The sequence below is a fragment of the Prionailurus viverrinus genome, chromosome F2 (genome assembly GCF_022837055.1).
Source record: "Prionailurus viverrinus isolate Anna chromosome F2, UM_Priviv_1.0, whole genome shotgun sequence".
NCBI lineage: Eukaryota > Metazoa > Chordata > Mammalia > Carnivora > Felidae > Prionailurus > Prionailurus viverrinus.
Window position 1 is genome coordinate 52171652 of NC_062578.1, and position 17408 is coordinate 52189059.

The following is a 17408-nucleotide window of genomic DNA, read 5'->3' on the forward strand; positions in this document are numbered from 1 at the left end:
TCACGGACTAAAAAGCTGCTGTATCATAGGCCACTCTGAAGGACAATCTAGTGGCCCTTGACTGCTACTTTTCTCCAGGGGTAAGTATATGGTGTCTAGTTCCTAGTCTTGTCTTTCCTTATCCCATGGCGGATTATACACATAATGAGCATCTTTTCCACCATGTGTACACCCTCCTGACTGTGTTCTATCTTTAAACAATTAATTTCTTGAAAATGCACACAAGTTCTGGAATACCTTTGATTTCTCCATTTCTCTTAGTTCTTGGTATGTTACCTCATTAAAAGGCCCTTTTTCATTGCGCATAAAATAATGTAATTGCAGTTTGTAATTGTAATAGTGTAATTGCCAAAGTTTGTAATTGTACCCTTTTTTAAAAAAGCGCAACTAGACGTACAAGTTTATTTCTGAAATTATTCCAAGTATCTGGAAGTTCATCATTGTCTGATTAAACATTTTCCTTTATAAAGCACCAAGAATAATAAATTAAAACGCCATTTCTCTTTCAGTTTGGTTTTTAGTAGTTTACTTAGTGAAAATTATAGTAGTAGACCATGTTGTTTTCTAATGTGCACTGCTTCCACTTAATACATAATGGGGTGTACTTCAGGGAACCTAGCCAGCATTTCTGATATTCTGGCAGAATATTGATTCTAATCAATCCAATTTATATATGAAATTATAAAACTTAAATTCAATAATTTATTGCTGAAATAAAGTTTACCGTATTAACCATTTTTAAGTGTAAATTTTAGTGGCATTAAGTACCTTCATGTTGTACAGTCATCACCGCTACCATTTCCAGAACTTTATCATCTTTCCAAACAGAAAAGGTATCCTGCACCCGTGAAGTAGTAACTCTTCATTCTCCCCTCCCCTCCCCTCACCTCCTGGCAACCACCATTCTACTTTTTGTCTCTGTGAACTTCTGTCTATATATGAGGCAACTCATATAAGTGGAGTCATAACAATATTTGTTCTTCTGTATGTGGCTTATTACCCCTAGCACAATGACTTTTAAGTTTTATCTTTGGTGTGGCATGTATGAAAATTTGCTTCTTTTTAAAGCTGAATAATACTCTATTATGCAGTTGACCCTTGAACAACATGGGTTTGAACTGTGCAGGTCCCCTTATACATGATTTTTTTTTTTTATTACAGTACAATACTGTAAATGTATTTTTTTCTTATGATTTTCTTTTCTTTTTTCTTTTTTTTTAAATATTTATTTATTTTTGAGAGAGAGTGTGTGAGTCGGGGAGGGGCAGAGAGAGAGGGAGACACAGAATCTGAAGCAGGCTCCAGGCTCTGAGCTGTCTGCCCAGAGCCTGATGCGGGGTTCGAACTCGTGGAACCATGAGATCATGACCTGAGCCAAAGTCAGTCGCTTAACCAACTGAGCCACCCAGCCACCTCATGATTTTCTTTTTTTAAAGTTTATTTTGAGAAAGAGAGCACACAAGCAGGGGAGGGGCAGGGAGAGAGAGAGAGACAGAGAGAGAGAGAGAGAGGGAATATGAATCCCAAGCAAGCTCCCCACTGTCAGCGCGGAGCTGATGCAGGGCTTGAACTCAAACTGTGAGATCATGACCTGAGCCGAAATCAAGTCAGATGCTTAATGCACCCATGTACCCGTTAGGATTTTCTTAACATTTTCTTTTCTCCAGCTTACTTTATTGTAAGAATACAGAATATAATACATATAACATACAAAACCTGTGTGAATCAAGTGTTTATATTATTGGTAAAGCTTCCAGTCAACAGTAGGCTATTAGTAGTTAAGTTTTGGGTGAGTCAAACGTTTATATGCAGATTTTTGACTGTGTTGGGGGTTGGTGTCCCTAACCTTGTCTCATTCAAGGGCTAACTATACATAACACATTGTTTTTATGTATTCATTTGTTAATGTACATTTGGGTTGTTTCCACCTTTTGGCCATTGTGAATAATGCTGCTCTGAACATTAGTGTACAAATATCTGCTCAGATCCCTCTTTTCCATTTTTTTGGATATATACCCAACAGTAGATTAGCTGGATCCTATGGAATTTCTCTGTTTAATTTTTTGAGGAACGCCCAAACTGTTTTCACAATGGCTGCACATTTTATATTTCCGCCAGCAATACATGAGAGTTTGGTTCAGTTTTTAAAATACGTACTGAATTTTCTTTGCACCATCTTTTTTAGATATCCTAATGATCTAAAGATTGTATTCAGTAGATGTTAAAGAATTAGTTCAAATAAAATTCTATAAAAGATTGAATATGAATAGTTCCTTTGTAATACCTTTTTCCTTATTCAGAACTAATGTTCATTAAAGAACATTTGACAAGTATAGGAAATTTTTAGAAAATTGATAAAAATTACCTGAAATTCATCAATGAAATACTCATTGTTAACAATTGTTACATTTATTTTTGATTTTTAGTGTGTATGTGTGTATACACACACGTTTAAATACACATGTATACGATTTTGATATCTGTAGGTATCTATACATAGATATTTTTTATATAAAATCAGGATGATAGTGTTGTATCCTTTGTTTACTTAATATTTTGTGTCATGAATAATTTCCCAAGTCATTATAGTTTTTGAAAATATGGTTTTTAATGGCCCTATATTTTAACAGCTTCCATATTGTTAACACATTCAGTTGTTATTAACAATTCATGTTATTTCCTGTCTTTGATATTTGTAAAGAATGCTGGTGTGAATATCTTTATTTGATATCCTTGTGTCTTACGGTTTTCTTATATTTTGAAACCTTTGAAAAAGATAAAGTGAGGGATTCTGTTTAACCTAATGTGGTAGATTACTTTCATTTTAGTGGGGTTTTTGGGTGTGGGATATGATGTTAAGTAGCTAGAAGTTCTGTCATAGGGAAATAATCCAGGTTTCTAATTTTTAGTGACTTTTTAATATAGCATGATTTAATAGGTACACAGTTGTGGAATATATTTGTGGGGAAAATGGTAAAGGTTCACTCTTTTAATCAGATGCAAATATTGGGGCTCATATAGATTATGCACCTTTTGCAGTATTGTACAGAAGAAAGCCATGACTAGTACCCAGCTCTCCTGACTGTAAAGTGCTTATTCTTCCATAGTATGCCAACTTCGGAAACATTATGTCCAAAATCCTGAATTCATTCATAGTGTCAGACCCTCAGTGTACCTTACATCAGCATCTCTATTTGGGAAGTTAGAGATAATTCAGGCTTAATAAACTGTCCAGATGGCTGAGTCCAGCATATTTTTGACTGTTATATCTTACTTTCATATATATGTAAAAGCTTCAGAAACTTTTTTTAGTAAATTTTTGTTTATTACAACTATATGAAAAGTAAACCTTTTAAAGTTCTGCAAATATTTTTAGATATTATTCTAGAAGGTTGATAGAGAACATGCAGAAAATTATGTTTGTGCATATAATTACTTTAATATGGTTGTTCCACACAAAAATTTAATAGAAGAGTTGCTGAAACTTTCACATTTTTTCTTAATGCGCTTAGACATAATTTCAGTTCATTACTTGGGTGCTAGTTCATTGGTCTGGTTGTACCTGTCACTTTACCTTTGGAAGAAAATAAAAGTTCCTTTAGAAAATTCATCTAAGTAAGTGTCAGTAAATTAAAATTTTATTCTATATTTGTTAGAAGTTTGGAGATAAACATCACTTTATCTGAATTTTTTAAGCATGGTATATGAGAATGGAATGAATTCTGTTTGTATCTCATTTCTAGGTTCTGCACTTTTAAAAGAAAAGAGAAGGCATCGATTGCATAAGTTCTTATGTCTCAGAGTTGGAAAACCAATGAGGAAAACATTTGTTTCTCAAGCAAGTGCAACAATGCAACAGTATGCACAGAGAGATAAGAAACACGAATATTGGTTTGCTGTGCCACAAGAAAGGTAAAAAACAAAAACATTATTGAGACTGCTTGAATTAAAATTATCTTACATATCACTTAACACCAGTAGAAAAGTACTTTTAAAAACTTGACATCAAATCTTTTAAAAATAATTTAACTCCTATCTTGTGTTTTTTAATTTACCCCCCTTTTTTTTAATATATATTTTTTTGAGAGAGCATGAGCTGGGTAGGGGCAGTGAGAGAGGGGGGGACAAAGGATCCAAAGTAGGCTCTGTGCTGCTGCTCTGTGCTGACAGCAGGGAGCCCAGTGTGCAGCTCAGACTCATGAACTGAGATCATGACCTGAGCCGAAGTCTGATGCTTAACAGACCAAACCACCTAGGTGCTCCTTAAGTTACCCCAGTTTAAATTTTATTCCTCTTTGTGGTTTAATGCAAAAAAAAAAAAAAAAAAGTGAATTTTAGGTAGCTAAAATGTCATAGAGCAAGAAGTTTCATCAAAATATTAAATAGTATGGTTCTTACCTCAAGGTAGGTAATGATCTATAATCTCTTATCCCTGCTAATTGATAGCCACAAACATAGATATTTGAAATGTGTGTTTGATCCTCAAATAAGTTTATCAGGGATTTAATTATCTTTTGTAACAGCAGGTTTTTCTATGGTAAACAAAATTGAAAATGGAGAAAGAGACTTAAAAGATTAGATCATCTGTTTCTGAACCAAGAATGCATTGTGTGTTCCTAGTATGATTTAAAAGTTAAGCACATTAAATTTTTATTGACTTGGGAAAATTTTGTGTAATGTCCACATTTATAAATTGTTTATTTCTGTTTTAGATAATTAGGTCATTATGTGAATGAGGTCACGATCTCAGGTTCAATTTCCCTTCCCATCACTAGTTTCTTTAAAGATAAACATTATCATGGGTAGCATCTGAGCTTACTCAAAAACATGCCAAGGAAAATCTTACTAGTTTTCTGAGAACAATTTGACAGAATACAGCCAAGTAAAATTTTTTTGAGTTAATGTCTTCCTGACATTAGGCTTTGTTATCTCCTTAAATAAAGCATAGTATATTTTGTATTTTAAGTCTTCAGGTTTTGTGAAGATATTTAACAAATACCATTTTGTAAATGCTAGGTCTATTATTAATAGTCACTTGTTCTAACAGGACAGACCACTTGTATGCCTTCTTCATTCAGTGGAGCCCAGAAATATATGCAGAAGATACTGGTGAATGTACCAGAGAACCTGGATTTATAGTAGTAAAAAAGCTTGAAGAATCTGAAACAAATGAGGATTCTACGAATGAAGCTGCAGCCAGAGAATGGGAGGTAAGGAGAAACATGTGCAGATTTTTTGTGGATCTTTTTTACTTCGTGTGAATTTATAGCTTTATAGTAGTACAGGCAAAGTCAAGTGATCTTTGCACAAAAGGATAATTTTTAAAGGTTTATTTTCCTTGCATACATGTTTATTGAATGAATCTGATTAGTGACCTTGGTTTACTACTATTTATTATTTTCCTTTTGATTTAAAATATTAGAGAAGCAACTTATCAACAATAAAATGACTTATTGAGTATATTTTAGAATACTAATTACTGTTTTACTAATTTTTATAAAACATTTATTTCTGATCTGATTCCTTTTAATATTATTTCCTGCACAGAAGAAGTACACTAGTTATTTGACACATTCATTCAAATTAGCACTGCTTTCTAAGTTCATTCCCAAGCACTATTTTGAAATGAATTTACATTAACGCTAGGGAATTAAGCTTAGGCTAATTTTACAAAGTGTAAAAATTTCACATGCTCAGATTTACTGAACTTGTTTAAATGGCCAGAATAACACTAATTAACTTTCTGTAACCTCTTGGAAATACATCTTTTAATATTACATATAATGTTTTACCTGCTTTGTCTTATCAGATTGATGGGGTGGCAAAATCTGTTTTTTCTGTTGTGGTTGCTTGGATTAATGTCTTCTTGATGCATTAGAAATTATAGAGCAGATGCTAAAATGTGATACTATGTGGGATTAAATTTTGTTATCCATTTGGTGTTAATGTTTGTGGTTTACGTGATATGAATTTATGGTGTGTGTACTTAACATGTATAATGATTAAAGGTATACATGGCAAGTCTTTCATTTAAAATGTGAACCTGATTTTGAATTAAGTTCATTTTGTGTAGTCTGTTCAGCATCAGTTTGTACTGTAACTCCAATATTATGGAGGGAAAGAAGTAACATATATTGAACATTTATTTTGGGTTCTTTAATACTTTAACTAACATTATTAATCTTCATACCAGCTTTATTCACAGTAGGCCCCAAACTGGAAACAACCTGAATGCCTCCTATCAGGAGAATGTGTAAATAAATTTTGGAAAATTCATGAAATTCCAAATAACATAGCAATAAAAAAGATCCGCTTGCATAGGCAACAACATGGATGAATCTCATAGATAATGTGTTTAATTAAAGAAATCAAGCCAGGCATAAAAGAGTATATACTATATAATTACATTTACATGAAGTTCAACAAGGCAGAACTAATCAAAAGTCCATCAAACTGCCAGTTTCTGGGGGTTGAGAGAGTCACTAGGGACAAGAAGGAACTTTTATAGAGTACTGGAAATATTCTGTATTTATTCTGGGTGAAGCTTAGTTACATGGGTGTTGACATACATAAATAGTCTCTGTGTATTTAAAATTCGTTTTAGGAAGCTTTTAAAATAGAACAGATGATCAAAGATGGGTACTTATACTATGGTAGCAACAGTTGAAGGTAGAGTGGAAGGTGATGAAATTAAGTTTTTAAAGCAGGTATTATTACCTAGGTGTTAAGACAGTATTTAATGACATCTAGATAACATTGAAGTTTCTAACTTGAGTGGCAAGGTGGGTGGCAATATTTTCAATCAGGTAATGGACTTTTCTCCATTGGAGTTGGAGCACTTAACCTTGGAAGTGATAGACTATCTGGTTGATTATTTGATTATTAACTATTTTGATTCAAAGGAATTGCCTCAGTTCTTGTGGCAGATTCTGCAAGTTGAAATTTCTAAAGAAGAAATAAATGTCTCCTCACTTGTTTTCAGCAAGAATTAATTCAAATAAAAAGTAAATGGCAGAGAAAAAAATTAATTTTAGAAACTTTTTGCTGTGTTGTCTAGGAACAGTCCTGTACTGTCTAGTCTGGTAGCCACATGTTTACTATGTGGCTATTTTGTACTTGAAATCTGGCTAATGCAACTAAGGGATTGAATTTTTAATTTTTCTTAATTTTAGTTAAATTTTAACGTGGATACTTGATTCAGCTATTGGATAAGTTTTTAATACTTTTGGAACAACTAGGATAAATGAATTTTCCACTGTAAGTTTTATGAAATCTAAGTAAATCTAAATCTAAACACCATTAGGTATTTCCTGTGAAAATTTAATGTCTGACTTGAGGGGTGCTGTAGTGCAGAACATACGAATTCCTATAGATACAATAGTTACTGCCCACATGTAGCTATTCAGCACTTTTGGAATGTGGCTAGTATGAATTAACATGTTCCCTGTAAATACAAACTATATACTGGATTTTAAAGATCTAGAATTAAAAGAAAAATTTTAAATATCATTAATTTTTATATTGATTATGTTGAAATGACAGTATTTTAGATATATTGAGTTAAGTAAAAAACAGTTATTTTAACTTTTTTTAATGGATTTACTAGAAAATTTATAATCGCATATTGCTTGTATTGTATTTCTCTTGTACCTTATGCTCCTCTAGTGCCCGATGGTTACTAAGTGCCTAAAAAGTATGTATTTTTTAATCCAAAGCCCATTGTTTACATTAGGGTTCACTGTTGGTAAACAAATGTATAATGACATAAGTATTTTAAATGTTCTCATTATACAAATGGAATTTTTTTTAGAGTACTTAGGTAAAAATAAATACTTCAAACTGTGAAGTGCTGTTGGGGGGCTTTTTTCTACCTAGAAACGGAGAATAGGTGACTTAGAATATAGGATGAACTTATTATGGCTGCCAACATGGACATCAGTCTGTTTGATTAAAACTAGCTACTCTGCTCTGCTTACTCTGCTTCCTTGATACTTAGGAGATTATCATCCCTGACTGCTATTTAGGCAGAAATATATTGCTAACCAGAAATTTATACATTGGGAAAACTTTTGCATATGATTAACTTACTCTGCTCCAACTTCTCTTCTGTGTGAGTCCTGTCCCTCTCCCATTGTAAGCGCCGTGATGGCAGGATTTTGTCAGCTTCACACATGACTGTATTCTCAGAGCTAAGAACAATGCAAGCATATAATTCATTCTCAATATTATTTTTATATTGCTGTTTATTGGATTAAGGAATAAATTTGGGCATAGATTAAAATAGGATATAAAAGTTTTGCTCATTTTTCATGATAGTCTACATCCTAAAATAAGTTCTTATGCCAGTTGTAGTAAATTGGTCATAAATTTATGGATGCTGGAAGTTAGAATTAACTGGCAGTTCAGCCTCTCCTATTTTACACTGTTCTTTGTTCTGCTTTAACATAATTCCGTGGTAGAGTTTATCACCTCAAAGGGCAGTACTTTTCATTTTAGGAGAACTCTGTTAGAAAGTTCTTTCTGAATAGTGAGTTTAAAGAAACATATCTCTATAAGTGTAATCCATTTGTTTTTGTTCTTCTGATGCACGTCAGCAACAAATGTTCTCTATATACTATGATAATCTGAAAATATTTATTCTTTAATCTTCCAGGATTATTTTCCCTGGTGTCTCCACTGTTTATTAACTCTTTATAGATTCAACATTACCTTCATCATTACTCTCAAATGTGTTAAAATTTAATCCAAACTATGGCACCCCAAATTACTAAAATGTGCACTTAAGATACCAAGAAAAATTCTATAATATTTGAAATAAATTCAGTTCTGAAATATGCACATTTAAAGTCCTATTTTTTTTCAATTTCTAATGTTCTTAAATTAAGGTCTTTTTTAAAAAAATTTTAGTATTGGGGTGCCTGGGTGGCGCAGTCGGTTAAGCGTCCGACTTCAGCCAGGTCACGATCTCGCGGTCCGTGAGTTCGATCCCCGCATCAGGCTCTGGGCTGATGGCTCGGAGCCTGGAGCCTGTTTCCGATTCTGTGTCTCCCTCTCTCTCTGCCCCTCCCCCGTTCATGCTCTGTCTCTCTCTGTCCCAAAAATAAATAAACATTGAAAAAAAAATTAAAAAAAAAAAAAAAATTTTAGTATTTACGTTTATGTATATTTGAGAGAGAGAGAATGTGCACGTGAGTGGGGGGAAGGGCAGAGAGAGAGAAGGAGACACAGAATCTGGAGCAGGCTGCAGGCTCTGAGCAGGCTGTCAGCACAGAGCCTGATGCAGGGCTCGAACCCACAAACTGTGAGATCATGACCCGAGCTGAAGTTGGATGCTTAACCGACTGAGCCACCCAGGCGCCCCTAATGTTTGTTTATTTTTGAGAGAGAAAAAGTGACACAGTGTGTGAGCCAGGGAGTGGCAGAGAAAGGGACACACAAAATCTGAAGCAAGCTCCAGGCTCTGAGCTATCAGCACAGCAGAAGTCAGACGCTCAACTGACTGAACCACCCAGGTGCCCCTCAAGTTGAAAGTCCTATTGAAGATCATTAGAAAATACTGGAATTTAAGAATTAGAAATGATGAGAAAAGGAAGAAAAGAGTACAGAATTAGAAATTTGTATAGTAAATTCCAGAGAGAGGTGAGAGCAGCAGAAATCTACATTGACTGTGAGCAGAGTTAGCCAATTTTAAAGTGGTCAGAAGTAAGAGCCTCTAATGACCCATCAGAACAAAGATTCCTGATTATTGGGAGAAAAAAAACCTGAGAAATCTATGCATATGACTCAGGGTGTGTAAAAGATTAATATTCTTTACCATCTACTCTTTATTATTCTATTTTAGTCAGTACAAATGTAGTTAGCATAAAAATATCACCTTACCGGGGCGCCTGGGTGGCTCAGTCAGTTAAGCGTCTGACTTCAGCTCAGGTCATGATCTCAGTCTGTGAGTTCAAGCCCGGCGTCAGGCTCTGTGCTGATAGCTCAGAGCCTGGAGACTGCTTCAGATTCTGTGTCTCCCTCTCTCTCTGCCCCTCCCCTGCTCATGCTCTGTCTCTCTCTGTCTAATAAATAAATAAATAAATAAATTAAAAATTAAAAAACATATATCACCTTACCTCAAGTTTGTTTTTTTTCAGCTGTAATGTCTTAAATTTCTTAATTATGAATCCTTCTGCTATTGGCAGATTAATGACCTTCCCTTTCAACTGAGAAGGAGGTACTTATGGTAGATTCTTTTCCCTTGGTTTCTGCCAGTGTCCAATGACAAGTAGAGAGCATGTGTAGTGAGGCTAATGGTTTATGTGGTGCATTGCAGTTTTGTGAAAAATGTTACTTTTTGGTTTTGATAGGGATTGTTTTTATGGATTTTCACTGACAAGGGAAGTATTCTAATGACATTTCAACAAAGTATTGGAAGGTCTTAAGGTAAAGGTGGGGAAAGATGCCTATTGGCACTATTTACTGATGATAGTGCCTTGATTTGATAAACAAACAAAAATAGAGATAAATAGTATAATGAAGTTGCATATACCAATCACTGTGCTTTATCGACTTATTCTATGATCCTTCCTTTTCCCCAGTTCACATTTCTTCAAATGTCATAAATATGTTTAAAATATATGTAACATGAATGTATTTTTATGATTTGTTCTTTGAATCAGGATGCAACTAAGCTCCAAATGTTTCAGTCAGTTAAAATGTCTCCTAAGTCTCTGTAAATGTAGATTCTCTGTCTATTTCTTTGCTGTGCTTTGTTTTTTTCCTTGTAATTTTCATTTTTAAGAAATCAGTTTTTTTTTCTCTAGGATGTCCTACAGTCTAGATTTTGTTGATAGGTTCCCCACAGTGTTATCAAAATGTTATTCTGTCTTAGATCTAGAGCAACCCATCTAATCATAGACTGTCATCTTTATTTTACAGATAATTTCTCTAAACTTGTTTCTTACTTAGCCCAAATCCTCGTTGTAGCAAATCATAATAGTTAATCGGTAATTCAGAGCCTATAGTCCTTTTCACCATACCAAATTCTCAGTCTTGGCAGAAACTTTTAATCATTTGGGGGAGCTTTCAAAACTTACTGCCTCAGGGTCACCTCAGACCAAGTCAAAGTCCGTATTCTGTACAGCTCCTTAGGTGATGACATTGTACAACAGAAGGGGAAAAACCACTCTGCTATCCCATGTCATCACTTCACATGTTGTGTTAAACATATGCAATGCTAAGACTGTGGAACATTCTTTCACACTACATTGACCATACTGTAATTTAATTTTCATGTTCCTGTCATGGAAGTTCCATTGTATAAAATATTTTTCAAAAAATTCCTCTTACTTTGTTGCATCTGCATACCTAAAACATAAATTTGGTTCACTATGGGCAATGGTTTAATTATTTTATGCCTTGACTTTTAAAAGCATATTGTTTCTTTGTTTTGTTTGTTTGTTTTATCAATAACAGGCAGAATTACTTCAGGCATAGCTCCCTTTATACACCAAAAGATTTTTATCATATTGTGTACTCAGAGGCACTACAAGGAGAGGGAAACCAAAAAACATACCTGACTGTGAGTCATTCATCACCACCTCTTGAACTTGTCCATCAAATACCTTTTGAAGTTTGATGTACTTGACAAGTGCCCAAGAATCTAATAGTATAGTCTAATGCAGTGGCTACCCTGATAAGCTTAAAATATCTTTGAAGCCTGTCTTTAAGACTCATGTGAATTTTGCATTCATCTTTTAAATTTATCTGTTGTATTATAAATGGAATTTTTAAAATTTCTTATCATGAAATGAAAGTGATACTACAGTAATATAAGTCAATTTTATTCTGTCACCAAGTACCACATGGCTCATGACTGCACCCTTCAGGTGGTATTACCCTCAACCCCAAGTACCAACTTCAAGAGACTCTCATTTAGAATCCTCCGAAAGTTTTGGGTTTCAAAGTGTCACGTGTTGGGTATGCCAGTCTTGCTGCTTGATGACACAGGTCTCAAAAGTGGAGCTTTTTAAGCTACATTGCTTTTTTGTCCCACTTCTTTTGGGTTGACTTTCACTCTTTTTAGGATAAAAGCTGGCAAAAATTTTTCCGTTTTTCATCTCTAAAGTTAATTTTATACCACTTCTACTTCAGTATCTTTCATACTCCAGACCTACTAACTAAAACATCGATTGCCCCTAGAATGATAAAAACATTTAAGTAATTGACTTTATTATATTAACTTTAATCGATTTATTTAGAAGTTTACCTCCCAGGTTTATACTTGTTGATTAAATTTTAAAATATGAGTTCACTAGTATTATGTGCCAAAAGATTATATGGCATAATAGTGTTTTTCATTTTTAAAATAGTAATGATTACATCGATCCCATTTACAATTGCACCAAAACCCATAAAATGCCTAGGAATAAATCTAACCAAAGAGGTGAAAAATCTATACACTGAAAACTATAGAAAGCTTATGAAAGAAATTGAAGACACAAAAAAAATGGAAAAAGATTCCATGCTCCTGGATAGGAAGAACAAATACTGTTAAAATGTCGATACTACCCAAAGTAATCTACATATTCAATGCAATGCCTATCAAAATAACACCAGCATCCTTCACAGAGCTCTAGAACAAATAATCCTAAAATTTGTATGGAACCAGAAAAGACCATGAATAGCCAAAGCACTCTTGAAAAGAAAACCAAAGCAGGAGGCATCACAATCCCAGACTTCAAGCTATACTACAAAGCTGTAATCATCAAGGCAGTATGGTACTGGCACAAGAACAGACACTCAGATCAATGGAACAGGATAGAGAACCCAGAAATGGACCCACAAATGTATGGCCAAGTAATCTTTTTTTTTTTAATTTTTTTAACGTTTTTATTTATTTTTGAGACAGAGAGAGACAGAGCATGAATGGGGGAGGGGCAGAGAGAGAAGGAGACACAGAATCCGAAGCAGGCTCCAGGCTCTGAGCCATCAGCCCAGAGCCCGACGCGGGGCTCGAACTCACGGACTGTGAGATCGTGACCTGAGCCGAAGTCAGACGCTTAACCGACTGAGCCACCCAGGCACCCCTGGCCAAGTAATCTTTGACAAAGCACGAAAGAATATCCAGTGGAATCAAGACAGTCTCTTCAGCAAGTGGTGCTGGGAAAACTGGACAGCGACATGCAGAAGAATGAACCTGGACCACTTTCTTACACCATACACAAAAATAAACTCAAAATGGATGAAAGACCTCAATGTAAGACAGGAAGCTATCAAAATCCGCGAGGAGACAGCAGGCAGAAACCTCTTTGATTTTGGTTACAGCAACTCCCGACTCAACATGTCTCTGGAGGCAAGGGAAACAAAAGCAAAAATGAACTATTGGGACCTCATCAAAATAAAAAGCTTCTGCACAGCAAAGGAAACAATCAGCAAAACTAAAAAGCAACCGACAGAATGGGAGAAGGTATTTGCAAACAACATATCAGATAAAGGGTTGGTATCCAAAATCTATAAAGAACCTATCAAACTCAACACCCAAAAAACAAATAATCCAGTGCAGAAATGGGCAAAAGACATGAATAGACACTTTTCCAAATAAATCCAGAGGCCAACCGACACATGAAAAAATGCTCAACATCAGGGAAATACAAATACCGTGAGATACCACCTTACACCTATCAGAATGGCTAACATCGATAACTCAGGCAACAACATGTTGGCGAGGATGCAGAGAAAGAGGCTCTCTTTTGCGTTGTTGGTGGGAATGCAAGCTGATGCAGCCACTCTGGAAAACAGTATGGAGGGTTCTCAAAAAATTAAAAATAGAACTACCCTACAACCCAGCAGTTGGCACTACTAGGTATTTATCCAAGGGATACAGGTGTTTTGAAGGGGCACATGTACCCCAATGTTTATAGCAGCACTATCAACGATAGCCAAAGTATGGAAAGAGCCCAATGTCCATCAATGGATGAATGGATAAAGAAGATGTGGGGTGTATACACACACACACACACACACACACACACACACACACACACACACACATATACACACAATGGAGTATTACTTGGCAATCAAAAAGAATGAAATCTTGCCATTTGCAACTATGTGGATGGAACTGGAAGGTATTATGCTAAGCGAAATTAGTCAGAGAAAGACAAATATATGACTTCACTCATATGAGGACTTTAAGAGACAAAACAGATGAACATAAGGGAAGGGAAACAAAAATAATATAAAAACGGGGGAGGAAAAAACATAAGAGACTCTTAAATATGGAGAACAAACTGAGGGTTACTGGAGGGGTTGTGGGAGGGCGGATGGGCTAAATGGGTAAGGGGCATTAAGGAATCTACTCCTGAAATCATTGTTGCACTATATGCTAACTAATTTGGATGTAAATTTAAAAAATAAAAAGTATTCAGAAAAAAAATTTTAAGTAATGATTAGTATTAGAACAATATGCTTTGGTTTAGTCCTCATTTCTCACCCTTGCCAAAGTATTGATAAAAACATATTTCATTCAGTTTTTTGATTTCTGAGATGACTTAAATTGTTTGGTTAATATTTTCTCTCTTAAGTTGTCAGATAATGAGTATTCCAATACTTTATTAAGCAGAAGGATTTTTTAAAGGATTTTTTTTTAATATGTATCTTTGAAAGAGAGAGAAAGCATAAGCAGGGAGGAACAGAGTAAGAGGGAGAGAGAGGATCCAAGCAGTCTCCATGCTGCCAGCAGAGAGTCCAGTGCAGGACTCGATTCCACAAGCCATGAGATCATGACCTGAGCTGAAATTAAGAGTTGAACACTTAACCTACATACTGAGCCACCCAGGTGTCCTAAACAGAAAGATATTTTTTTTAATTGAAGCACACGTAATGCCAAAATTAAAATTGAGGCAATATATAAAATGAAACAAACTTTCTTAACCATTCCTCTGCCTACCCAGCAAAATCCATACAGAACTGATTTTATTCAAAGTGAAAGTGCTCTCTATGTCTAAGTCATTAAATAGAGAGGTCGCTTGTCTTAGATAAAGGCAATTAAAGAAAAATATACTTTTTATGTTGATCAAATCACATAATATTACAAACCATAACTCCAAAAGTAATTTAAAATGTCTGACAAAAAGGTAGAAATCAAAAGCATTAAAAGCAATTAGAATTTGGGGGACTGTCAATGTGATATCTATTGCAGACAATTAAGTTCTTAAAGTATTATTTTCTAGATTAAAACAGAATTTATGAGTTAATATAAATTTTCTTCAATAATATTACTACATGAAGTTTTTTTTTTAAACCATTTCATTGAGGTAGGATTGACCTACAAAAAGCTGTGCATGTTTAATATGTACAGCTTGATAAGTTTGGAGACTTATACATCCATAAGTATCCATAAAAACCAGCACCACAGTCTGTACCATAAATATATCCATCATCTCCAAGAGTTTTTTCCTACCCTCTTTATTATTATTATTATTATTATTATTATTATTATTTTGTAATAAGAACACTTAACATAAAATCTACGCTCTTAGATTTTCAGGTATACAATACAGTATTACTGTAAGCACTATGCTATAGAGCAGATCTCCAGTACTAGACTGTATAAATTTTCTCACAGTAGCATTTGACACTCATCAATCATGTCTAATATTGTCTGTTTTGACTAATAAAAATGTTAGCTTAGGATGTTATCTACCTCAGCAAAGTTTGAACTGTTTTGCTCTTTGTTAATATTCTCCCTTGGTAACTAACCAAAAGTTATGGGTTATAAAATTTCCATTAAAAGTGCAAAATTTTATTTAATATGGGTGTTGAGAAGAGACAGGATGGATAAATGAGAGACTAATTTATGATTTTAAATATTAAAATTACTTATATTACCTTAAATATTGGGTACAGTATATTTCATATAATTGTTTCTGGTATACCACTGCCAACTCAGAGGAAATAAGATATAATTTCAACACCAATAAAGTAGAGGAAAAAAGATTATTATTTAAATTTTTTTTAATGTTTATTTCATTTTTGAGAAAGACAGAGCATGAGTCGGGGAGGGGCAGAATGAGAGGGAAACACAGAATCCAAGGCAGGCTCCAGTCTGTGAGCTGTCAGCACAGAGCCCAATGAGATCACCAGTGAGATCATGACCTGTGCCGAAGTCAGATGCTTAACCAACTGAGCCACCCAGGTGCCCCAAGGAAAAAAGATTATTAAGTTGAATATCTGAATTAAAACAGGTTGAATTATGAATTATGTTCAATGTTTAAACTTGTCATATTCTTAAAAGCACTTCATTTTGTAGTCTGTCATTTTACACTAATGGTAAAGTAAAATCTCCTTCAATCTCTGGGATATCTAGAAGTATTTAAGTGACCTCGTATGTTTTCTAAACACTGAAAAAAAGGACAAGAAAGAGATTTACTGAGCTCAATTTATGTCTGCTAGATATGTTTTTATTAGGAAATATTTGGTTTCAAGACACTGAAAAACAGTCAAATAACTTAAATCAGTTTTTTTATTGACATATAATTGACATATAGTATATTAGTTTCAGGTATACAACATAATGATTTGACATTTATATGTAATGCAAAATGATCATCACAACAAGTGTAACATTAGCATTTGTCACCTTATTGTGTTAAAATTTTTTTTCTTGTGATGGGGACTTCAAGACATAGTTTCTTAGCAACTTTCAAATATGCAATACAATATTACTAACTAGTCACCATGTATGTTACATCCTCATGATTTATTTATTTTAGAACTGAAAGCTTACACCTTTTGACCCCCTTCACCCATTTTGCCTGCCTCCATCCAACTCCTTGCCTCTGGCAACCACCTGTCTGTTAATATGTAAACTTGGTTTTTATTGTTGTTTTAAATTCCACATATAAATGAGATCCTACAGTATCTGTCTTTCTCTGTCTGACTTAATTCACTTAGCATAATGCTCTCAAGGTCCATCCATGTTGTTGTATATGGGAAGATTCATTCTTTTTTTTTTACAGCCAAATAGTACTCCATTGTATATTATATATACCACATCACCTTTATCCATTCATCCATTATTAGACACTTAGGTTGTTTCCATATCTTGGCTATTGTAAATAATGATGCAGTGAACACAGAGGTGAATATATATTTTTGAATTCATGTTTTTGTTTTCTTTGGAAAAATACTCTGGAGTAAGATTTCTGAATCATATGATACTTTTTTAATTTTTTGAGGAATCTCCATACTGTTTTTCATAATGGTTGTACAAGTTTACATTTCTACCAATATTACACAGGGATTCCCTTTTCTCTACATCCTCACCAACACTTGTTATTTCTTCTTGATAATAACCATTCTAACAGGTGTGAGGTGACATTTCATTGTGGTTTAGTTTTTCTCATTAAGGTATGGTCCCC

At 34.3% G+C, this 17408-nt stretch overlaps 1 protein-coding gene across 5 annotated transcripts in view; it reads left to right on the forward strand.

Annotated features, from left to right (window-relative positions):
- OXR1 (oxidation resistance 1) overlaps positions 1–17408 on the forward strand; it is a 76539-nt gene that overhangs the window by 36005 nt on the left and 23126 nt on the right. For all 5 annotated transcript variants that reach the window (XM_047842141.1, XM_047842142.1, XM_047842146.1 and 2 more), the window contains exons 8-9: positions 3744–3912; positions 5048–5210. In XM_047842141.1, the coding sequence (XP_047698097.1) occupies positions 3744–3912; positions 5048–5210 (332 nt within the window). The remainder of the gene's footprint in view (positions 1–3743; positions 3913–5047; positions 5211–17408) is intronic.